The sequence below is a fragment of the Oncorhynchus kisutch genome, linkage group LG8, assembly GCF_002021735.2.
Source record: "Oncorhynchus kisutch isolate 150728-3 linkage group LG8, Okis_V2, whole genome shotgun sequence".
Taxonomy (NCBI): domain Eukaryota; kingdom Metazoa; phylum Chordata; class Actinopteri; order Salmoniformes; family Salmonidae; genus Oncorhynchus; species Oncorhynchus kisutch.
Window position 1 is genome coordinate 25,865,628 of NC_034181.2, and position 25,488 is coordinate 25,891,115.

Sequence of the window (25,488 nt, forward strand, 5' to 3'; positions counted from 1 at the left end):
TCATTGTATACTGTAGCGTTAAGATTTCCCTTCACTGGAACTAAGGGGCCTACCCCGAACCATGAAAAACAGCCCCAGACAATTATTCCTCCTCCCACCAAACTTTACAGTTGGCACTATGCCTTGTGTCAGGTAGCGTTCTCCTGGCATCCGCCAAACCCAGAATCGTCCGTCGGCCTGCCAGATGGCGAAGCATGATTCATCATTCGAGAGAACGAATTTCCACTGCTCCAGAGTCCAATTCCGGGTGAGCTTTACACCTCTGCAGCCAATGCTTTGCATTACACATGGTGATCTTAGGCCTGTGTGCATTTTTTGAAGCTCCCGACGAACAGTTCTTGTGCTGACATTGCTTCCAGATGTCAGTACAAGAACTCTGTAGTGAGTGTTGCAATCCTGCTCAAGCACTCAGCGGTCCTATTCAGTGAGATTGTGTGGCCTACCACTTCGCAGCTGAGCCGTTGTTGCTCCTAGATGTTTCCACTTAACAATAACAGCACTTACAGTTGACCAGGGCAGTGCTAGCAGAACAGAGATTTGACAAACTGACTTGTATTCAGAACCCTTGACTTTTCCCACGTTTTGGTACGTTACAGCCTTATTCTAAAGTGGATTAAAGAAAAATCCTCATCAATCTCCACACAAAACCCCATAATGACAAAGCGAAAACAGGTTTTTAGAGATTTTAGCAAATGTATTACAAATAAAAAACAAATACCAGTGCATCCTGTTTCCATTAATCATCCTGGAGATGTTTCTACAGCTTGATTGGTCCACTTGATCCACTTGTGGTAAATTCAATTGATTGGACATGAGTGGAAAAGGCACAAACCTGTCTACAGTTGAAGTCAGAAGTTTACATACACCTTAGCCAAAAACATTTAAACACAGTTTTTCACAATTCCTGACATTTAATCCTAGTAGAAATTCCCTGTCTTTATTTTAAGAATGTGAAATGTAATAGTAGAGAGATTTATTTCTTTCAGTTTTTATTTCTTTCATCTTCATTCCCAGTGGGTCAGAAGTTTACATGCTACCAAATACTAATTGAGTGTATTGCCTTTAAATTGTTTAACTTGGGTCAAATGTTTCGGGTAGCCTTCCACAAGCTTCCACAATAAACTGGGTGAATTTTGGCCCATTCCTCTGGACAGAGCTGGTGTAACGGATTCAGGTTTGTAGACCTCCTTGCTCGCAGACGCTTTTTAAGTTCTTCCCACAAATTTTCTATAGGATTGAGGTCAGGGCTTTGTGATGGCCACTCCAGTACCTTGACTTTGTTGTCCTTAAGCCATTTTGCCACAACTTTGGAAGTATGCTTGGGGTCATTGTCCGTTTGGAAGACCCATTTGCAACCAAGCTTTTTCCTGACTGATGTCTTGAGATGTTGCTTCAATATATCCACATAATTTTCCTTCTCATGATGCCATCTATTTTGTGAAGTGCACCAGTCCCTCCTGCAGCAAAGCACCCCCAGACTCAAGACTGTAATCGCTGCCAAAGGTTTTTCAACAAAGTACTGTGTAAAGGGTCTGAATTCTTATGTAAATGTGATATTTCCGTTTTTACATTTTTTATGAATTTGCAAAAATAAATAAAAAAAACCTTTTGTTGCTTTGTCATTATGGAATATAGTGTGTATATTGATGAGGGAAAAACAAACAATTCAATTAATTTTAAAATAAGGCTTTAACGTAACACAATGTAGAAAAATTCAAAGGGTCTGAATACTTTCCGAAGGCACTGTATATATTTTTTATATACACACAAACATACATATTCTTCTATCGTCTTGGGGACCTAAAACTAATTTCCATTCAAAATCCTATTTTGTCTAATCCCTAACCCTAACCCTAGCATAACCCTAAAACTAACTCTGAACCCTACACCTAACCACTAACCCCTTACCTTTACCCTAACCCTAATTGTAACTCTAAACCTAACCCCTAAGCTTAAAATTGTGTTTGCCCACATCCCCCATGACTACAATGTCCCCACGCAGGATCATTTCCCATGTTTTAGGGATTTTAGGTCCCCACAAGGATAGAAGAACCAACCAACACACACACACACATAGAGTTCCACAGACTGTCCCACCTTGAGCCTCCCTATGCCTCCCCTTCTCCCCCCTGCTGTGTCTCTCCTCAAGCAGATGAATGAAGGTCTTTATTCCCCAGAGAACTGGTGGGAAGAACAAGAAAATGAGAGAGCGGGGAAAGAGGGGGGAGGAGGGGAAGGGGTCTGTGAGAGTAGCCACAAGATCAACACTATTACAGCTCGCTCTCTTTCTCTCCTTCACCTCCCTCTCTCCCCCACTTTACGTGCTGCGGACACAAAGACGTGTTAGTATTCATGGTGTTTGTTTGCTGAGGAGCTGTGTGTGTGTGTGTGTGTGTGTGTGTGTGTGTGTCAGAGTGTGGTTCCCACAGGGGGAGAATCGTCCTCTCCAGAACAGAGAAAGAAAATGAGGGCATAGATAGAAGAGGGGGAGGGAGGGAGAGAACGAGAGAGAGAACTGCTTGTGTGATCATATCATTCACTGTGTTTTGGAGGGAACCGATAATAAGAGGGTCTGGGGTCTTCATTCTCTTTTTTTCATTCTGTTAATCTTTCCATCTCTTCCCCTACTCTTTCATTCTTTTACTAAATCCTCTCTCTCTCTCTCTCTTTCTCCCCCCTCCCTCTCTCTTTGTCTGTCTCTGGACAGCTGCCCAGTTCTTTACAGGGAAAATGAAACACTCTAACCACCAGGCACACTGCCAAATAAAATGCTTAAAAAAAACTATTTCAAGGGCAGTGAGTGTGTGTGTTTGTGTGTGTGTTTGTGTGTGTGTTTATGTGTGTGTTTATGTGTGTGTTTGTGTGTGTTTATGTGTGTGTTTATGTTTGTGAGTGTGAGTGTGTGTGGCTATCCTTGTGGGTACTAGAAGTCCTCACAAGGACAGTAAAACAAGGAAAATCAAGTCAAATCGAATCAAACTTTATTTGTCACATGTGCCGAATACAACAAGTGTAGACCTTACCGTGAAATGTTTACTTACAAGCCCTTAACCAACAGTGAAGTTCAAGAAGAGTTAAGAATATATTTACCAAATAAAGTAAAGTAAAAAATTAACACAATAAAAGTAACACAATAAAATAACAGTAACAAAGCTATATACAGGGGGTACCGTTAACGAGTCAACGTGCGGGGGTACAAGTTAGTCAAGGTAATTTGTACATGTAGGTAGGGGTGAAGTGACATTTGCCTGTCTCCATGAGGAAAAATGCAATTTTAGGGTTAGGTATAGTTTTAGGGTTACGGTTAGCATTACAGTTAGGGCTAGGTATAGTTTTAGGTTTACGGTTAGCATTACAGTTAGGGTTAGGTATAGTTTTAGGTTTACGGTTAGCGTTACAGTTAGGGTTAGGTATAGTTTTACTTTGCAACCTTTTGCCACATTTCAGGCTTCAAACATAAAGATATAAAACTGTATTTTTTTGTGAAGAATCAACAACAAGTGGGACACAATCATGAAGTGAGGTGAAGTGAAATACTTAGGTGTCTGGTTAGATTGTAAACTCTCCTTCCAGACCCATATCAAACATCTCCAATCCAAAGTTAAATCTAGAATTGGCTTCCTATTTCGCAACAAAGCATCCTTCACTCATGCTGCCAAACATACCCTTGTAAAACTGACCATCCTACCAATCCTCGACTTTGGCGATGTCATTTACAAAATAGCCTCCAATACCCTACTCAACAAATTGGATGCAGTCTATCACAGTGCAATCCGTTTTATCACCAAAGCCCCATATACTACCCACCATTGCGACCTGTACGCTCTCGTTGGCTGGCCCTCGCTTCATACTCGTCGCCAAACCCACTGGCTCCATGTCATCTACAAGACCCTGCAAGGTAAAGTCCCCCCTTATCTCAGCTCGCTGGTCACCATAGCATCTCCCACCTGTAGCACACGCTCCAGCAGGTATATCTCTCTAGTCACCCCCAAAACCAATTCTTTCTTTGGCCGCCTCTCCTTCCAGTTCTCTGCTGCCAATGACTGGAACGAACTACAAAAATCTCTGAAACTGGAAACACTTATCTCCCTCACTAGCTTTAAGCACCAACTGTCAGAGCAGCTCACAGATTACTGCACCTGTACATAGCCCACCTATAATTTAGCCCAAACAACTACCTCTTTCCCAACTGTATTTAATTTTTATTTATTTATTTATTTTGCTCCTTTGCACCCCATTATTTTTTTTATTTCTACTTTGCACATTCTTCCATTGCAAAACTACCATTCCAGTATTTTACTTGCTATATTGTATTTACTTTGCCATCTTGGCCTTTTTTGCCTTTACCTCCCTTCTCACCTCATTTGCTCACATTGTATATAGACTTGTTTATACTGCATTATTGACTGTATGTTTGTTTTTACTCCATGTGTAACTCTGTGTCGTTTTATCTGTCGAACTGCTTTGCTTTATCTTGGCCAGGTCGCAATTGTAAATGAGAACTTGTTCTCAACTTGCCTACCTGGTTAAATAAAGGTAAAATAAAATAAAATAAATAAAAAGTAACACCTGGATATGTTTATTTTTGAACCATTCCATTGTAGATTTTGCTTTATGTTTTGGATCATTGTCTTGTTGGAAGACAAATCTCCGTCCTAGTCTCAGGTCTTTTGCAGACTCCATCAGGTTTTCTTCCAGAATGGTCCTGTATCTGGCTCCATCCATCTTCCCATCAATTTTAACCATCTTCCCTGTCCCTGCTGAAGAAAAGCAGGCCCAAACCATGATGCTGCCACCATCATGTTTGACAGTGGGAATGGTGTGTTCAGGGTGATGAGCTGTGTTGCTTTTACGCCAAACATAACATTTTGCATTGTTGTCAAAAAGTTCAATTTTGGTTTCATCTGACCAGAGCACCTTCTTCCACATGTTTGGTGTGTCTCCCAGGTGGCTTGTGGCAAACTTTAAACAACACTTTTTATGGATATCTTTAAGAAATGGCTTTCTTCTTGCCACTCTTCCATAAAGGCCAGATTTGTGCAATATACGACTGATTGTTGTCCTATGGACAGAGTCTCCCACCTCAGCTGTAGATCTCTGCAGTTCATCCAGAGTGATCATGGGCCTCTTGGCTGCATCTCTGATCAGTCTTCTCCTTGTATGAGCTGAAAGTTTAGAGGGACGGCCAGGTCTTGGTAGATTTGCAGTGGTCTGATACTCCTTCCATTTCAATATTATCGCTTGCACAGTGCTCCTTGGGATGTTTAAAGCTTGGGAAATCTTTTTGTATCCAAATCCGGCTTTAAACTTCTTCACAACAGTATCTCGGACCTGCCTGGTGTGTTCCTTGTTCTTCATGATGCTCTCTGCGCTTTTAACGGACCTCTGAGACTATCACAGTGCAGGTGCATTTATACTGAGACTTGATTACACACAGGTGGATTGTATTTATCATCATTAGTCATTTAGGTCAACATTGGATCATTCAGAGATCCTCACTGAACTTCTGGAGAGAGTTTGCTGCACTGAAAGTAAAGGGGCTGAATAATTTTGCACGCCCAATTTTTCAGTTTTTGATTTGTTAAAAAAGTTTGAAATATCCAATAAATGTCGATCCACTTCATGATTGTGTCCCACTTGTTGTTGATTCTTCACAAAAAATACAGTTTTATATCTTTATGTTTGAAGCCTGAAATGTGGCAAAAGGTCGCAAAGTTCAAGGGGGCCGAATACTTTCGCAAGGCACTGTATGTGTGTGAGACATGGAGAGAGAGACAGATTTGGGTGGGGAGATGTTAGTGTTGTTGAATAATGTTCCAGTGTTTTTATTCCCTCCAAGCTGGAGTTTGGTGAGTTTCTCCAGAGTGAGAGAGGATATGGTCAGGGTCTAATGTTAAATCTGCAAGTATACCTAGTGTGCAGGAGTACCAGTTCCTGTCTGTTCTATTCTCACTAATTTGATGTACACTCAGGTGTGAAAGGAGGGTGGTCCGGTTCGGCGTCCCGGCAAAATAAATAGTGGGGTACGCCGTACCGGTAAAACGTGAGCCTATCACAATAATTACCAGAAAATGTCAAGAAAACTATAGGCTATTATACCATTATATAACATTACAACATGTCAGCCGCATGAACAATTAGCGAATTGACTTGAAACCGAGTGGTATACTCTCCGCTGTGCTGTGAACACCAGAACACTTCTCTTTTGCCAAGGCGGAGATGAGTGGCCGAGACCAAGGCGCGCGTGGACAACAGTGGATGCAACAGTGGATGCACCATAATTTGCAAATAAATTCATAAAAAATCCTACAATGTGATTTTCAGGATTTTTTCCCCTAATTTTGTCTGTCATAGTGGAAGTGTACCTATGATGAAATTACAGGCCTCTCTCATCTTTTTAAGTGGGAGAACTTGCACAATTGGTGGCTGACTAAATACTTTTTTGCCCCACTGTATATCCACACAATTTTCCTTTCTCATGATGTTCATCGATTTTGTGAAGTGCACCAGTCCCTCCTGCATCAAAGCACCCCCACAACATGTTGCTGCCACCCCGTGCTTCACGGTTGGGATGGTGTTCTTCAGTTTGCAAGCCTCCCCCTTTATCCTCCAAACATAACAATGGTCATTATGGCCTAACAGTTTTTGTTTGGTCACATTTCTCCGAAAGGTACGATCTTTGTCCCCATTTGCAGTTGCAAACCGTATTCTTGCTTTTTTATTGCGGTTTTGGAGCAGTGGCTTCTTCCTTGCTGAGCGGCCTTTCAGGTTATGTCGATATAGGAATCGTTTTACTGTGGATATAGATACTTTTGTACCCGTTTCCTCCAGCATCTTCACAAGGTCCTTTGCTGTTGGGATTGATTTGTACTCTTCGCACAAAAGTACGAGACAGTATGCGTCTCCTTCCCGAGCAGTATGACGGATGCGTGGTCCCATGGTGTTTATACTTGCATACTATTGTTTGTACAGATGAAAATAAATTTAGCCTCAAATAAATAATGAAATATGTTCAATTTGGTTTAAATAATGCAAAAACAAAGTGTTGGAGAAGAAAGTAAAAGTGCAATATGTGCCATGTAAGAAAGCTAACGTTTATGTTCCTTGCTCAGAACATGAGAACATATGAAAGCTGGTGGTTCCCTTGAACATGAGTCTTCAATATTCCCAGGTAAGAAGTTTTAGGTTGTAGTTATTATAGGAGTTATAAGACTATTTCTCTCTATACGATTTGTATTTCATATAACTTTGACTATTGGATGTTCTTATAGGCACTTTAGTATTGCCAGTGTAACAGTATAGCTTCCATCCCTCTCCTCGCCGCTACCTGGGCTCGAACCAGGAACACATCGACAACAGCCACACTCGAAGCAGCGTTACCCATGCAGAGCAAGGGGAACAACTACTCCAAGTCTCAGAGCGAGTGACATTTGAAACGCTATTAGCGCGCACCCCGCTAACTAGCTAGCTATTTCACACCAGCCTAATCTCGGGAGTTGATAGGCTTGAAGTCATAAACAGCACACTGCTTGAAGCATTGCGAAGAGCTGCTGGCAAAATGCACAAAAGTGCTGTTTGAATAAATGCTTACGAGCCTGCTGGTGCCTACCATCGCTCAGTCAGACTGCTCTATCAAATCATAGACTTAATTATAACATAATAACACACAGAAATACGAGCCTTAGGTCATTACGTAAAATTCTGGCAAATTAGTCCGCAATGAGCCAGGTGGCCCAAACTGTTGCATATACCCTGACTCTGCGTGCAATGATTGCAAGAGAAGTGACACAATTTCACCTGGTTAATATTGCCTGCTAACCTTTCTTTTAGCTAAATATGCAGGTTAAAAAATATGTGTGTTGATTTTAAGAAAGGCATTGATGTTTATGGTTAGGTACACGTTGGAGCAACGACAGTCCTTTTTCGCGAATGTGCACTGAATCGATTATATGCAACACAGGACACACTAGATAAACTAGTAAAATCATCAACCATGTGTAGTTATAACTAGTGATTATTATTGATTGATTGTTTTTTCTGAGATAAGTTTACTGCTAGCTAGCAACTTACCTTGGCTTCTTACTGCATTCGCGTAACAGGCAGGCTCCTCGTGAGGCAGGTGGTTCGAGCGTTGGACTAGTTAACCGTAAGGTTGCAAGATTGAATCGCTGAGCTGACAAGGCAAAAATGTGTCGTTCTGCTCCTGAACAAGGCAGTTAACCCACCGTTCCTAGGCCGTCATTGAAATAAGAATGTGTTCTTAACTGACTTGCCTCGTTAAATAAAGTTGTAAAAAAAAAATACAAAAATAAATATTGCCAGGGGTTGGCAACCGTTTCCATTTGGGGTGCCAATTCATCTTACCATTTCTACTGATCTGCATGCCAGTTATGATTTTCATTTGCACATTTTCGTGGAAGTTTTATTTATTTGATTAAAAAGTCATCTCAAAATCATTGTTGTGATTAATGAAAACCTAAATGAAAATGATACACATCTAAAAGTAACTTCTATAGCCATTGCCAACTATGTAAAAATAGCCTACATAAATCCAACAAATAAAAACATTGCAGCCTGCAGGTAGAAAATATCCTGATAAAAATAAATCACATTGGATAATCATGGACTGTCTGCAAGGAACTTGAAACATTGTATCAGCAATCTACTTGGTCTAGCCCAAATCTTGGGCCCCTCAGTTTCCTGCCTCAGTGAGCTCTGGACAGACGCAGCTGTAGGCTATTTGTGCAAGGGATAAGATGCGATCAGGTAGGCCTATTTTCTAATGTTTCCACTGGATCAAAGCACAACATTTTTTTCCCCTTTCATTTTTCAAATCGTCTACATTTTCTCAATGGATGTAAAAACAGACTTTGTTTACTTTCTATTTGAGGTGAAGAATAAAATTAATTTTATTCCACAGTTCATTAGTAGTGGTGAGTTAATCAGAAATACTACCAGATCCCCAAATGGTCACATTTGCGCACAGGTCAGGTAGCCTAGGCCTACTTCTATGCGTAGTCAGGTGCGCATTCTTACTCAACAGTGAATAATGTTGCTGAAGACAATGAATAAATTGACAAATCGTAAATGGAATGAAATAAACCAAACTTGTTTCTCACAAGTGAAGCCTAGGTTGTACGCTCTGTAAACAACGTGTCCACTCTGACAAGGAGAACTGTAAAATACTGTAATAATAATACCTTGAATGCATTAACATAAATTACAGTCACCAAACAAACATTGTAGATTAGAAATTATGGGAATTAATGATACATGTACTACTGGTAATACTGGTGTGTCATCCCCATGGCCTCCGCAATAGATTAGTCCACTGAGACAGGCATCAATCAAGACGTGCCGAAACAGCCTATCAACCAAACAATCGAGCAGTCGACTAAATGGGGTCAGCCGTACAGTATAAAGGTTCAATTTTAAAAAGTTATAAAAAATTGCGATATTTATTTACATGACCTTTGACTGTTGTAAACACTGTAGTAAATCTACTCAACAAATGCTGACGCGGACACCTAGTTGTGGTATTAGGAACGGCATGTTACTGCATTCAATGCTTATTTGTGAATTTGTGAACAGTGCAGTTCCAGATTTACTTTGAGACAAGCTGTAATAAATTCACCCAGCCACCCCTTGTGGTGGTTTAGCACAAACACTTATGCATACTTCTTATCCACTGCCATAGATAGACATCTTTAAGTTGTAACTAAGAAGGTAAACTAATTATGTTTTACTGTCGTGTTTATAGAGTTGAAGTTGGAAGTTTACAAAACTGTTAAAATAGTGTCTGTGAGTATAACAGAACTGATTTGGCAGGCGAAAACCTGATAAATATCCATTCAGGAAGTATTTTTTGGGGGGGGTTTATGTAGTTTTCTATTCAATGTCATTACAGTATCCATTGACTTAGGACTCAATTTGCAGTTCCTATGCCTTCCACTAGATGTCAACAGTCTTTAGAAATTGTTTCAGGTTGTATTCTTATAAATGAGGGAGTAAGACCAGTCTGAATGAGTGGACCCTGACGTGTCACAGAGCTTTTTCATGCGCAATCACGAGAGAGTGCATTTCTTGTTTACATTTTTATATTGATGAGGTTATTGTCCGGTTGAAATATTATAAATCATTTAGGATAAAAACAACCTGAAAATTTAATATAAACATCGTTTGACATGTTTCTATTAACTTTATGGATACAATTTGGATTTTTTTGTCTACCTGTTTTGACTGCGTTTTGAGGCTGTGGATTACTGAAGAAAACACGCGAACAAAACGGTTTTTGGATATAAAGAGACTTTATTGAACAAAAGGAACATTTATTGAGTAAATTATTGTCTTCTGAGTGCCACCATATGAAGAGGTAAGGGATTAATTTTTATCTCTATTTCTGAGTTTTGTAACGCTTCTGCTTGGCTGGTTACTGTTTGTAATAATTTGTCAACTGGGCTATGTTCTCAAATAATCGTAAGGTATGCTTTCGCCGTAAAGCATTTAAAAAATCTGACACAGTGGTTGGATTCACAAGAAGTGCATCTTTAAACCTATGTAAAATATATTTTGTTTTCAGAATTTTTATAATGAGTATTTCTGTATTTGAATTTGGCGCTCTGCAATCTCACTGGATGTTGGCCAGATTGGACGCTACATACCCTAGAGAGGTTAAACAGCTTGGAAAATTCCAGAAAATGAAGTCATGGCTTTAGAAGCTTCTGATAGGCTAACTGACTAAATTTGAGTCAATTGGAGATGTACCTGTGGATGTATTTCAAAGCCTACCTTCAAACGCAGTGCCTCTTCGCTTGACATCATGGGAAAATCTGAAGAAATCAGCCAAGACCTCCGACCTCATGCCTGAAGGTACCACGTTCATCTGTACAAACAATGCAAGTATAAACACCATGGGACCTTGCATCTGTCATAACGCTTAGGAAGGAGACACATTCTTTCTCCTAGAGATGAACGTACTTTGGTGCGGAAAGTGGAAATCAATCCCAGAACAACAGCAAAGACCTTGTGAAGATGCTGGAGGATACAGGTACAAAAGTATCTATATCCACAGTAAAACTAATCCTATATCGACATAACCTGAAAGGCCACTCAGCAAGGAAGAAGCCACTGCTCCAAAACCGCCATAAAGAAGCCAGACTACGGTTTGCAACTGCACATGGGGACAAAAATCGTACTTTTTGGAGAAATGTCTTCTGGTCTGATGAAACAAAAATAGAACTGTTTGGTCAAAATGACCATCATTATGTTTGGAGGAAAAAGGGGGATGCTAGCAAGCCGAAGAATACCATCCCAACCGGGAAGCACGGGTGTGGCAGCATCATGTTGTGGGGGTGCTTTGCTGCAGGAGGGACTGGTGCACTTCACAAAATAGATGGCCTCATGAGAAGGAACATTACGTGGATGTATTGAAGCAACGTCTCAAGACATCAGTCAGGAAGTTAAAGCTTGGTCGCAAATGGGTCTTCCAAATGGACAATGACCCCAAGCATACTTCCAAAGTTGTGGCAAAATATTCTCAAGGTATTGGAGTGGCCATCACAAAGCCCTGACCTCAATCCTATAGAAATTTTGTGGGCAGAACTGAAAAAGCGTGTGCGTGCAAGGAGGCCTACAAACCTGACTCGGTTACACCAGCTCTGTCAGGACGAATGGGACAAAAATCACCCAACGTATTGTGGGAACCTTGTGGCAGGCTACCCGAAAAGTTTGACCCAAGTTAAACAATTTAAAGGCAATGCTACCAAATACTAATTGAGTGTATGTAAACATCTGACCCACTGGGAATGTGATGAAAGATATAAAAGCTGAAATAAATAAATCTCTCTATTAATATTCTGACATTTCCCATTCTTAAAATATAGTGGTGATCCTAGCTGACCTAAAACGGTGGAATTTTTACTAGGATTAAATGTCAGGAATTGTGAAAAACCGAGTTTATAAATGTATTTGGCTAAGGTGTATGTAAAATTTGGACTTCAACTGTAGTTGCTTTTTGGTGGATATCCTGTAAATAAAATGTTGTTAAGAAATCATAATTTCAGTATCTGTTAATCCTTTGGACCACAATTTATGTAAAAAAACAAACAAATTGGTGACTTTTGCCTCCCTAAAATCAGTATCGGACCCAAAAATATACTTACCTACCAAACCCTTTCAGATATACACTACCTAGGTGAAGAAAAGGTTTTGGGACACTGTAATATCCATTGAGTATAAGACCACCTCCTCCCAGCTGCCCACTGCACTGAGGCTAGGAAACACAGTCACCACCGATACATCTACGGTAATCAAGAATTTCAAGAAGCGTTTTTTTTACGGCTGGCCATGCTTTCCACCTGGCTACCCTTACCCCGGTCAACAGCTCTGCACACCCCACAGCAACTTGCCCAAGCCTCCCCCATTTCTCCTTCACCCAAATCCAGATAGCTGATGTTTTGAAAGAGCCTCAAAATCTGGACCCCTACAAATCAGCTGGGCTAGACAATCTGGACCCTCTCTTTCTTAAATTATCCGCTGCAATTGTTGCAACCCCTATTACTATCCTGTTCAACCTCTCTTTCCTATCGTCTGAGATCCCTAAAGATTGGAAAGCTGCCGTTGTCACCCCCCTCTTCAAAGGGGAGACACTCTAGACCCAAACTGTTGCAGACCTATATTTATCCTACCCTGCCTTTCTAAAGTCTTTGAAAGCCAAGTTAATAAACAGATCACCGACCATTTCGAATCCCACCGTTCCTTCTCCGCTATGCAATCTGGTTTCCGAGCTGGTCATGGGTGCACCTCAGCCACGCTCAAGGTCCTAAATGATATCATAACTGCCATCGATGAAAGACAATACTGTGCAGACAATACTGTACTCTTCATCGACCTAGTCAAGGCTTTCGACTGTCAATCACCGCATTCTTATTGGCAGACTCAACAGCCTTGGTTTCTCAAATGACTGCCTCGCCTGGTTAACTAACTACTTCTCAGATAGAGTTCAGTGTGTCAAATCGGAGGGCCTGTTGTCCGGACCTCTGGCAGTCTCTATGGGGGTGCCACAGGGTTCAATTCTCGGGCCGACTCTTTTCTCTGTATAAATCAATGACGTCGCTCTTGCTGCTGGTGATTCTCTGCTCCACCTCTATGCAGACAACGCAATTCTGTATACATCTGGCCCTTCCTTGGACACTGTGTTAACAAACCTCCAAACGAGCTTCAATGCCATACAACACTCCTTCCGTGGCCTCCAACTGCTCTTAAATGCAAGTAAAACTAAATGCATGTTCTTCAATCGATCGCTGCCCACACCCGCCCACCTGTCTAGCATCACTACTCTGGACGGTTCTGACTTAGAATATGTGGACAACTACAAATACCTAGGTGTCTGGCTAGACTGTAAACTCAACTTCCAGACTCACATTAACTTCTTGACGCTATCCATCCCTTTAGCGGGATAATTGTCATCAACAACCGCTGAATTGCATAGAGGCTCTATGATACAAATCATTAAAATCCAGACAGAAAATATTTACACAAGAAGCAATCTAATATCACACAGACAAAACTCTCCGTAGTTTTTAGTTAAGTTCACCATTCTGCGATTCTCACATTCAAATAATATTACAAAAAATATTTATATTCGTGAAATCACAAGTGCAATATAGCAAAACACAGCTTAGCCTTTTGTTAATCCACCTGTCATGTCAGATTTTGAAAATGTGCTTTACAGCGAAAGCAATCCAAGAGTTTGTAAGTTTATCGATCGCTCGACAAAACATTATGAACACCTAGCATCAAGTAGCTTGGTCACAAAAATCAGAAAAGCAATCAAATTAATCGTTTACCTTTGATGATCTTCAGATGTTTTCACTCATGAGACTTCCAGTTACACAATAAATGTTCCTTTTGTTCAATAAAGATTATTTTTACATCCGAAATACCTCTGTTTGTTTGGCGCGTTATGTTCAGAAATCCACAGGAAAGAGCGGTCACGACAACGCAGACAAATTCCAAATAGTATCCGTAATGTCCACAGAAACATGTCAAACGTATTTTATAATCAATCCTCAGGGTGTTTTTAAAATATATAATCGATAATACATCAACCGCAACTGTTTTAATCAGTCGGAGAGGGAAAGGCAATGGCTGCCCAAACTCTGTTGCGCCAAGCAAAATTCTGCTGGCACCCGGCCATACAATGACGCAATGTTATCTTTCTCGCTCATTTTTCAAAATAAAAGCCTGAAACTATGTCTAAAGACTGACACCTTGAGGAAGCGATAGGAAAAGGAATCTGCTTGATATCCCTTTAAATAGAGCAAAGGCAGGCTATGGAACATGGAGTTTTCAAAATAGAAGCCACTTCCTGGTTAGATTTTCCTCAGGTTTTCGCCTGCAATATCAGTTCTGTTATACTCACAGACAATATTTTGATCGTTTTGGAAACTTTAGAGTTTTCTATCCTAATCTGTCAATTTATATGCATATTCTAGCATCTGGTCCTGAGAAATAGGCCATTTACTTTGGGAATGTTATTTTTCCAAACATAAAAATTGTGCTTCAAGAGGTTTTAAGCATCTCCAATCCAAAATTAAATCTAGAATTGGCTTCCTATTTCGCAACAAAGCATCCTTCACTCATGCTGCCGAACATACCCTCGTGAAACTGACTATCCTACCGGTCCTTGACTTCGGCGATGTAATTTACAAAATAGCCCCCAACATTCTACTCAGCAAATTGCATGCAGTCTTTTTAAATTTTAAATTTTAATTTCACCTTTATTTAACCAGGTAGGCTAGTTGAGAACAAGTTCTCATTTGCAACTGCGACCTGGCCAAGATAAAGCATAGCAGTGTGAACAGACAACACAGAGTTACACATGGAGTAAACAATTAACAAGTCAATAACACAGTAGGAAAAAAAGGGGGAGTCTATATACATTGTGTGCAAAAGGCATGAGGAGGTAGGCGAATAATTACAATTTTGCAGATTAACACTGGAGTGATAAATGATCAGATGGTCATGTACAGGTAGAGATATTGGTGTGCAAAAGAGCAGAAAAGTAAATAAATAAAAACAGTATGGGGATGAGGTAGGTAAAAATGGGTGGGCTATTTACCGATAGACTATGTACAGCTGCAGCGATCGGTTAGCTGCTCAGATAGCAGATGTTTGAAGTTGGTGAGGGAGATAAAAGTCTCCAACTGGAACGATTTTTGCAATTCGTTCCAGTCACAGGCAGCAGAGAACTGGAACGAAAGGCGGCCAAATGAGGTGATGGCTTTAGGGATGATCAGTGAGACACCTGCTGGAGCGCGTGCTACGGATGGGTGTTGCCATCGTGACCAGTGAACTGAGATAAGGCGGAGCTTTACCTAGCATGGACTTGTAGATGACCTGGAGCCAGTGGGTCTGGCGACGAATATGTAGCAAGGGCCAGCCGACTAGCTTGACGGAAAATGTTATAGTTGGGTATGGAAATCTCAGAATTTTTGGTGGCCTTCCTGAGCCAGGATTCAGACACGACAAGGACATCAGGGTTAGCAGAGTGTGCTAAAGCAGTGAGTAAAACAAACTTAGGGAGGAGGCTTCTGATGTTGACATGCATGAAACCAAGGCTTTTTCGATCACAGAAGTCAACAAATGAGGGTGCCTGGGGACATGCAGGGCCTGGGTTTACCTCCACATCACCCGCGGAACAGAGGAGGAGTAGAATGAGGGTGCGGCTAAAGGCTATCAAAACTGGTCGCCTAGAGCGTTGGGGACAGAGAATAAAAGGAGCAGATTTCTGGGCATGGTTGAATATATTCAGGGCATAATGTGCAGACAGGGGTATGGTGGGGTGCGGGTACAGCGGAGGTAAGCCCAGGCACTGGGTGATGATGAGAGAGGTTGTATCACTGGACATGCTGGTTGTAATGGGTGAGGTCACCGCATGTGTGGGAGGTGGGACAAAGGAGGTATCAGGGGTATGAAGAGTGGAACTAGGTACCGTGATTAATGGACAGTCCAGCATGCATCAGCTATGTAGCCAAGTGATCAGTGTCCAGGGGGCAGCGGTGGATGGGGCAGGGAAGCTAGACTGGCGAGTATTATCCAGGTTAAAAAAACTGGCTGGCTGTGCAGAAGGTAAAAGGTAAAAGCCGCTAGCAGTGGCTAACAATGACTAAATAGCTTGTAGCTAGTTAGCTGGTTAGCTTCTGGAGGTTCTTGAGTGTGTTCTAAAAATTAAAAATAATAGCGATTCCGTATCAAATTGGGTGAGGCAGGTTACCGGAAGGTATAAACAAATTAAAAATCGAAAAGAGATTGAAAGTAAATATGGGTCCAGTGAGTGGTTGGGACGCGGCGATTCAGACGGTTAGCAGGCCTGTGCTAACAAGCTAACAGTTAGTAGGCCGGGGCTAAACAAGGTAGCAGTTAGCGGACCGGGGCTAAACAAGCTAGCAGTTAGCAGGCCGAATTAGCAAGCAAGGAGATAGCAAGGGCTAGAAAGTTAGCCTTTGGGGGACGTCGCGATGGGGTGAGTATATTTTTTGTCACCAAAGCCCCATATACTATCCACCACTGCGACCTGTATGCTCTCGTTGGCTGGCCCTCGATTCATATTCGTTGCCAAACCCACTGGCTCCAGGTCATCTATAAGTCTTTGCTAGGTAAAGCCCCTCCTTATCTCAGCTCACTGGTCACTTCCTTCCAGTTCTCTGCTGCCAATGACTGGAACGATCACTGAAGCTGGAGTCTTATATCTCCCTCACTAACTTTAAGCATCAGCTGTCAGAGCAGCTTACCGATCACTGTACCTGTACACAGCCATCTGTAAATAGCCCACCCAACTACCTCATCCCCATATTATTTATTTTTTGCTCCTTTGCACCCCAGTATCTCTACTTGCACATTCATCTTCTGCACATCTATCACTCCAGTGTTTAATTGCTAAATTGTACTTATTTCGCCACAATGGCCTAGTTATTGCCTTACCTCCCTAATCTTACTACATTTGCACACACTGTATGTAGACCTTTCTATTGTGTTATTGACTGTACATTTGTTTATCCCATGTGTAACTCTGTGTTGTTTGTGTCACACTGCTTTGCTTTATCTTGGCCAGATCACAGTTGTTAATGAGAACTTGTTCTCAACTGGCCTACCTGGTTAAATAAAGGTTAAATAAAAAAAATAGGTGGTAGGTGTCAGTTTGGGATGTGCAACAGTGTCTCACACACACACACACACACACACACACACACACAGAGACAGGCTGATATTATAATATATGATTTTATGCTTTTATCCAATGCAACTTACAGTCATGAATACATACATCCTACATATGGGTGGTCCCAGGAATCAAACCCACTACCCTGGCATTACAAGCACCATTCTCTACCAACTGAGCTACAAAGGACCACATGATGTAACACTCAAGGCCAAAAGGGGTCAAAGCGGAGGGTCATGGGGAAAGTGTGACTCACTCCTCTGTGGAGTTAAAGGTCACTCTGTGACTCATCAAGTTGTGTGTGTGTGTGACTCTTCATATGACTCAACACTCCAAATGAGTAGACTGCTGAAGGCATTTTAACAACAGAAATAAGCAGTTAGATATGTGACCTGAGACCATGTAGGCTATATGTGGAAATGTAACCATGTTTATGATATGGTACACAAAGTTAGGATTAGGCTTAAAGTGTGTAGTGCCTAGGAGCCAGGGGCTAGAGTAAGTGTCTAGGTGTGTAGGAGATAGCCCCTACCCACCTAGACATTTATGCTAAGGTAAGTGTCTAGGGCAGGGATCTCCAATCCTGCTTCTGGAGAGCTACCGTCCTGTAGATTTTCACTCCAACCCTAATCTAGCACACCAGATTCTAATAATAAGATGGCTGAAGAACTGAAGCAGGTGAGTTACAACTGAGGTTGGAGTGAAAATGGGTAGCCCCTAGTCTAGGGGGTAGTGGCTAGGGGAGGATTAGGGTGTTCAGGATTGAGCTGGCTCCCACCCCCTACTGTCAGCTAGCAGTACGTGCACACCACTGGGCAGGAGGAACATTGGGACTGACAAAATAGAGGTAAACTAAAGAGAGCGTGATGGGAAATGGAAATAGTGGGTAGTAAGGACAACAATAGGAGGGATGAGGGAGAGAGATTTCTATGCCATCAAAAGGAACATAAAATTCAACATACCAATGGTGAAAAATACTTGAATCAGTTATAGAACTCATTGCCCTTTATGGTTGTGAGGTCTGGGATCTGCTCACCAACCAAGAATTCACAAAATGGGACAAACACCAAATTGAGACTGCATGCAGAAATCTGCAAAAATATCTTCCATGTCCAACATGAAACACCAAATAATGCATGCAGAGCAGAATTAGGCCGATACCCGCTAATTATCCAAATCCAGAAAAGAGATGTTAAATTCTACAACCATCTATAAGGTAGCTATTCCCAAACCTTCCATAACAAAGCCATCACCTACAGAGAGATTAACCTGGAGAAGAATCCCCTAAGCAAGCTGGTCCTAGGACTGTTCACAAACACAAACAAACCCCACAGAGCCCCAGGACAGCAACACAATTAGACCCAACCAAATCATGAGAAAACAAAAAGATAATTACTTGACATATTGGAAAGAATTCACAAAAAAATGAGCGAACTAGAATGCTATTTGGCCCTAAACAGAGAGTACACAGTGGCAGAATACCTGACCACTCTGACTGACCCAAACTTAAGGAATGTACAGACTCGGTGAGCATAGTCTAGCTATTGAGAAAGTCTGCCGTAGGCATACCTGGCTCTCAAGTGAAGACGGGCTATGTGCACACTGGCCACAAAATTAGGTGGAAACTGAGATGCACTTCCTAACCTTCATGCATATATTTCCCTCAGATTACACAGACCCACAAAGAATTCCAAAACAAACCCAATTTTTTATTAACTCCCATATCTAATGGGTGAAATACCACAGTGTGACATCGCAGCAGCAAGATTTGTGACCTGTTGCCACAAGAAAAGGGTGATGAACAAACACCATTGTAAATACCAATATTTATGTTTTTGTATTTTCCCTTTTGTACTTTAACTATTTGTACATAATATGACACTATGGCATTTGAAATGTCTTTATTATTTTGGAACTTTTGTGAGTAATGTTCACTATTAATAAACAAAATGATCTATTTCACTTGCTTTATCAATGTAAACATATGTTTCCCATGCCAATAATGCCCTTGAATTGAGAGAGATGGAAGAAGGAGAGAGATGGAAGACAAAGAGAGAGAGAGCTTTCATTCTCTCTCCCTCTCAGGGGAAGTGGCCATGCATCCTTCCTTTATTATCTCTGTGGTGAGTTTGTGGTTAGAGGGACTCATGTCACAGCTCAGAGAGTGAGAGGCAGGAGAATAGATAGAGAGAATAATTGGTAAATTATCTGTGGTGTTAGATTTAAAACGCATATTTCTTTTAGTATTTGGGACTATTGACTGTGTGTCGTGTGTCTGTGTGTGATGTAGAGAGAGGGTATTGACTGTGTGTGTGTGATGTAGAGAGAGGGTATTGACTGTGTGTCTGTGTGTGTGTGATGTAGAGAGGGTATTGACTCCTGCCAGTCATTTCAAAGATATTCTGTGTCATTTGAGTTACCGTGTCTGTATCAGGTGCCTGTCATTCTATCTAACGACATGCCGTCTCCTCTCCAGTGTCACCTTACACACACACACACACAGCTCCCTCTCCAGACACATCTCTAAGCATCCTGTAAATGATGGCCATCCGTGACTCTGCAGATAAACATTTCTGTGTGTCCCTATGCATGTGTCTTTGTCCATGCCTGTATGTACCTGTGCATGTCAGTGTTTTCCACAAGCACATAGAGTAGCCAGCCAAATAGAAAAAGTAGCCATCCAAGCTCCCCTGTATAATATGATTTAAAACACAGGAACAACTTCATTTTGACAGTACTGGGCCTTTATAGAATGCTGTAATAGTCTGCTCACTTCAAGCTTACTGTTAAGAGGCATTTTCTCAGCTATCTGCAATACAGGTATGATTGAAGAAGGAAGCAGGTGTTAAACATGGGCTTTGCTACACAGAAAGTAGCAGATGACTGCTTCATTGTCAAACCTTTGACTAAATCAGTAGACCTATATCAATATATTTGGAAATACCATATACGTTTCATTAGCATTTAAAACAATTAAATTGGTTTTCTTTTATCATATTTTGGACCAGAGTGAGGCTATCTCTCCACTAACCTACCTATTGTCTCTGCAGTGAGGAGGATTCACCATCTTCATGAAAAAAACATAATTTATCTGCAGATAAGCCAAATGACCAGCTCTCTTACGGATGCAATTCGGTAGGCTACTGATGAGTCACTCACTTTAACGTCACTGTATGGCAAGTCCTGATTGACTATCGAAAATACTAACTATATTTTGCAATCTTAGCCAGCTAGTCCCGAGGACGACTCTGGTACACAGCAGGCGGGCACGCTAGCTAGCACACATTGTCACTAACTATCAAGCTAGCTAGTACATGGTGTCGCCCTGGCCTCCCGTCTGCTGTGCTAGCGGGAGGCAGGGACGACCGGTAGACAGTGTCCTTCGTCCCCGCCTGTCGGGCATGGTTTTCTCTGGTACACAGCAGGCTGGAGGTGGGGTCGACACCGTGTGCTAGCTAACTAGCTAGTTAGCACACGGCGTCGCAGCCTCCCGCCTGATGTGCTAGTGGAAGGCGGGGTAGACTGTGTAGACAGACTGGGGCGAAAACCCTAATCATTATTTTATTTCCCTTTTGACCCACATTCAAAAGTGTCACATAAGCATAAAAACGTCCTGCTCGAGGAGGGAGGGGCATTCATGCAGGAACCAATGCGATGCTCGAAGGAGGGTGTTCATGAAGAAACCAATGGGATGCTCAAGTTAGGGGTTGTGTGATTCACATACAGGAGCATCCCATCGGTTCCTGCATGAATGCCCCTCCCTCCTCGAGCAGGACGTCTTTATGCTTATGTGACACTTTTGAATGTGGGTCAAAAGGGAAATAAAATAATGATTAGAGTTTTCGTCTACACAGTCTACCCCGCCTTCCACTAGCACATCAGGCGGGAGGCTGCGACGCCGTGTGCTAGCTAGCTAACTAGCTAGTTAGCTAGCACACGGTGTCGACCCCACCTCCCGCCTGCTGTGTACCAGAGAAAACCATGCCCGACAGGCGGGGACGAAGGACACTGTCTACCGGTCGTCCCTGCCTCCCGCTAGCACAGCAGAACAGGAACGCCCTGAATTGCGGGCTGCAGTTGCACACTATTGGACTGGCAAACCAGCACTGTTTCCCTGTTATCTCTCACTTTGTGACTGACTGGCACCTGGCCTATCAATAGACACTAGAATATGCATATCGCTCATTCTAGAGGGAGAGGGCTCGGCATACTTTTTTTTCTGACTAGCGAATTGAAAAGTAGCCTAGTTAATCTAAGTGGAAAAAGTACCCAGCTAAAAATGACACTGTAATCAGCTGGTGTGTGTGTGTGTGTGATGCGCATCTCTCCCCCTCCTCCCCCTGCTCCTCCCTCCCCCTCCTCCCCCATGTCTCTCCCTCCTCACCTTTGTCTCTCCCTCCTCCCCTGTCCTCCTCTCTCTTCCTCCTCCCATCTGTCCCTCTCTCTCGCTCTCCCTCCTCCCCCTGTCCCTCTCTCATCCTCCTCCCCCTGTCTCTCTCAACCTCTTTCCCCTTGTCCCTCTGTCTCTCCCTCCTCCCCTCTCCTTTTTCTCCCCACTCTCTCTCTTCCTCCTCCCCCTGTCCTTCTCTCACTCCCTTCTCCCCCCGGTCTCTCTCTCTTCCTCCTCTCCCTCTCTCTCCCTCCTCCCCCACGTCCCTCTCTCTCCTCCCCCTGTCCCTCTCCCTCCTCCCCCCTCTTTCTCTCCCTCCTCCCCCTGTCCCTCCCTAGAGGAGATGTGACTTGCAGAGTGGTTGAGGAGATGTGACTGTGTAGCAGAGTGGTAGAGGAGATGTGACTTTAGCAGAGTGGTTGAGGAGAGTGGTAGAGGAGATGTGACTTTAGCAGAGTGGTTGAGGAGATGTGACTTTAGCAGAGTGGTTGAGGAGATGTGACTTTAGCAGAGTGGTAGAGGAGATGTGACTTTAGCAGAGTGGTAGAGGAGATATGACCTTAGCAGAGTGGTAGAGGAGATGTGACTTTAGCAGAGTGGTAGAGGAGATGTGACTGTGTAGCAGAGTGGTAGAGGAGATGTGACTGTGTAGCAGAGTGGTAGAGGAGATGTGACTGTGTAGCAGAGTGGTAGAGGAGATGTGACTGTGTAGCAGAGTGGTAGAGGAGATGTGCCTGTAGCAGAGTGGTTGAGGAGATGTGACTGTGTAGCAGAGTGGTTGAGGAGATGTGACTGTGTAGCAGAGTGGTTGAGGAGATGTGACTGTGTAGCAGAGTGGCAAAGGAGATGTGACTGTAGCAGAGTGGTTGAGGAGATGTGACTGTGTAGCAGAGTGGTAGAGGAGATATGACTGTGTAGCAGTGTGGTATAGGAGATGTGACTGAGTGGTAGAGGAGATATGACTGTGTAGCAGAGTGGTAGAGGAGATGTGACTGTGTAGCAGAGTGGTAGAGGAGATGTGACTGTGTAGCAGAGTGGTAGAGGAGATGTGACTGTGTAGCAGAGTGGTAGAGATGTGACTGTGTAGCAGAGTGGTAGAGGAGATGTGACTGTGTAGCAGAGTGGAAGAGGAGATGTGACTGTAGCAGTGTGGTATAGGAGATGTGACTGAGTGGTAGAGGAGATGTGACTGTGTAGCAGAGTGGTAGAGGAGATGTGACTGTGTAGCAGAGTGGTAGAGGAGATGTGACTGTGTAGCAGAGTGGTAGAGGAGATGTGACTGTAGCAGTGTGGTATAGGAGATGTGACTGAGTGGTAGAGGAGATGTGACTGTGTAGCAGAGTGGTAGAGGAGATGTGACTGTGTAGCAGAGTGGTAGAGGAGATGTGACTGCGTAGCAGAGTGGTAGAGGAGATGTGACTGTAGCAGTGTGGTATAGGAGATGTGACTGAGTAGTAGAGGAGATGTGACTGTGTCGCAGAGTGGTAGAGGAGATGTGACTGTGTAGCAGAGTGGTAGAGGAGATGTGACTGTGTAGCAGAGTGGTAGAGGAGATGTGACTGTGTAGCAGAGTGGTAGAGGAGATGTGACTGTGTAGCAGAGTGGTAGAGGAGATGTGACTGTAGCAGTGTGGTATAGGAGATGTGACTGAGTGGTAGAGGAGATGTGACTGTGTAGCAGAGTGGTAGAGGAGATGTGACTGTGTAGCAGAGTGGTAGAGGAGATGTGACTGCGTAGCAGAGTGGTAGAGGAGATGTGACTGTAGCAGTGTGGTATAGGAGATGTGACTGAGTAGTAGAGGAGATGTGACTGTGTAGCAGAGTGGTAGAGGAGATGTGACTGTGTAGCAGAGTGGTAGAGGAGATGTGACTGCGTATGGCTGTTATGCTTTGTTTCCTGCAACCACTGAGCAGAGGTGCATCCTGTAAAATGGCTCTCATGGGCTCTGGTCTTGTTCGTGCTGCTGTGAGTGTGTGGGGGATGGGGGGGGGGGGGGTACCTGCTGAAAAGCAGAGATGTGGTTAACTGCATCTCTGTAGCTCATTACATCAGGCAGGTTCTTGCATTATAGGCTGAGTATGCTAATAACAGACAAAACCACACACACACATCCGCTTCTTTACATTTCAGCCCCTTAACATTCTGTTACTGAATGTCTAGTGGTACACACCACAGTGTTTAGACTAGTGTGTGTACTGTATTGATGTTTAAACTGAGAACAAGGAGTTAGGGGTTGTGTGATTCAGTTATCCAGACGTCCTCCGCTGACTGGTTGAGCATCCTGACATCTTGATAGAAGCTCTTCTGTTTTGACCCCCTTCTCTTCCCCTTGTCTTCTACTAGTGTATTCTTCTCTCTCCCTCCCTCACTCTCTCTTTCTCTCTCCCTCTCTATATATCTTTCTCCCTCTCTTCCTCTCTTCCTCTCTTTCTTTCTTTCTTTCTTTCTTTCTTTCTTTCTTTCTTTCTTTCTTTCTTTCTTTCTTTCTTTCTTTCTCTCTTTCTCTCTCTCTGTCTCTCTCTCTCTGTCTCTCTCTCTCTGTCTCTGTCTCTTTCTCTCTCTTTCTCTCTCTTTCTCTCTCTGTCTCTCTCTCTCTGTCGCTGTCTCTGTCTCTCTCTTTCTCTCTCTCTGTCTCTGTCTCTCTCTGTCGCTGTCTCTGTCTCTCTTTCTCTTTCTCTCTCTTTCTCTCTCTTTCTCTCTGTCTCTCTCTGTCTCTGTCTCTCTCTCTGTCGCTGTCTCTGTCTCTCTCTGTCGCTGTCTCTCTCTCTGTCGCTGTCTCTGTCTCTCTCTTTCTCTTTCTTTCTCTCTGTCTCTCTCTCTGTCTCTGTCTCTCTCTCTCTGTCTCTCTCTCTCTCTTTCTTTTTCTCTGTCTCTCTCTCTCTGTCTCTGTCTCTGTCTCTCTCTCTCTCTTTTATTAGCTGTTGTCACATATGTTGATGTTTCTCCATAAAGAGCAGCTGTACTGATCTTTCTCTTCTTTGTGTTTCTATCTTCAGACCTATGAGAGACCCTTCAGAGCAGCAGAACCTAAAGAGGGGGGGCTACTGCAACTACTTGGGGATGTCACCCCCCCGAAACACCAGTCCAAGCCCTCTATCCTACACACCACACCACTGCCCCCACACACACTCACACACCAACCCCAACAGCAACACACACAGCCACCACAACTCACTCACCAACATACACACAGTCCAGCCTGGGCCACGCCTCCCTCTGCATCCCCAGCCAATCCAGTGCATACTGAGCCCAGCAGAGAACCAGCGGGAGCCAATAGGAGCCCTCTCTCTGATCTGGCCCCTTCCTTCCTCAAACCTCCAATGAAGAGAGTCCCAGAAAGCCACTCCTCTCGCTCTTTCAGCCCCTCTCCCCAGCGACCCCTGAGCCCTGATCCCGTGTTGCCCGTAGTAACGGACGCCAGCATTCTGAACCTGACCTCTCTCTCCAGAGGACGGGGCTTACAGGAGGTCAGTGAGCAGCTGTTTGGAAACATCAAGAGGAAGTACGGCAGGAAGGACCCCCAGAGGACTCTGGGTAATACCCACAATGCTGAGTTGCCATGGGGGAGGATGGCAGAGAAAGATGCAGAGAGTCTGATAGTTCTGGATGAAAGACAGAAGTACAGGAGGGAGGAGACCCCTGAGCTGGAGAGAGAAGAGAGGGAGAGCATCGGGAGGACAAGAAAGGAGGAGGAGAGGGAGAGCATCGGGAGGACAAGAAAGGAGGAGGAGAGGGAGAGCATAGGGAGGACAGGAAAGGAGGAGGAGAGGGAGAGCATAGGGAGGACAAGAAAGGAGGAGGAGAGGGAGAGCATAGGGAGGACAGGAAAGGAGGAGGAGAGGGAGAGCATAGGGAGGACAAGAAAGGAGGAGGAGAG

General features: G+C 43.3%; 1 protein-coding gene across 1 annotated transcript in view; it reads left to right on the plus strand.

Moving 5' to 3' along the window:
* The window catches only part of LOC109896004 (SET-binding protein-like), a gene marked incomplete at its 3' end in the record, with an annotated part of 61,017 nt that extends 35,669 nt beyond the window's left edge, over positions 1 to 25,348 (plus strand). The window contains exon 3 of the mRNA XM_020490170.2: positions 24,608 to 25,348. Within this exon, the coding sequence (XP_020345759.2) occupies positions 24,608 to 25,348 (741 nt within the window). The remainder of the gene's footprint in view (positions 1 to 24,607) is intronic.
* Between the last annotated feature and the right edge of the window lie 140 nt (positions 25,349 to 25,488).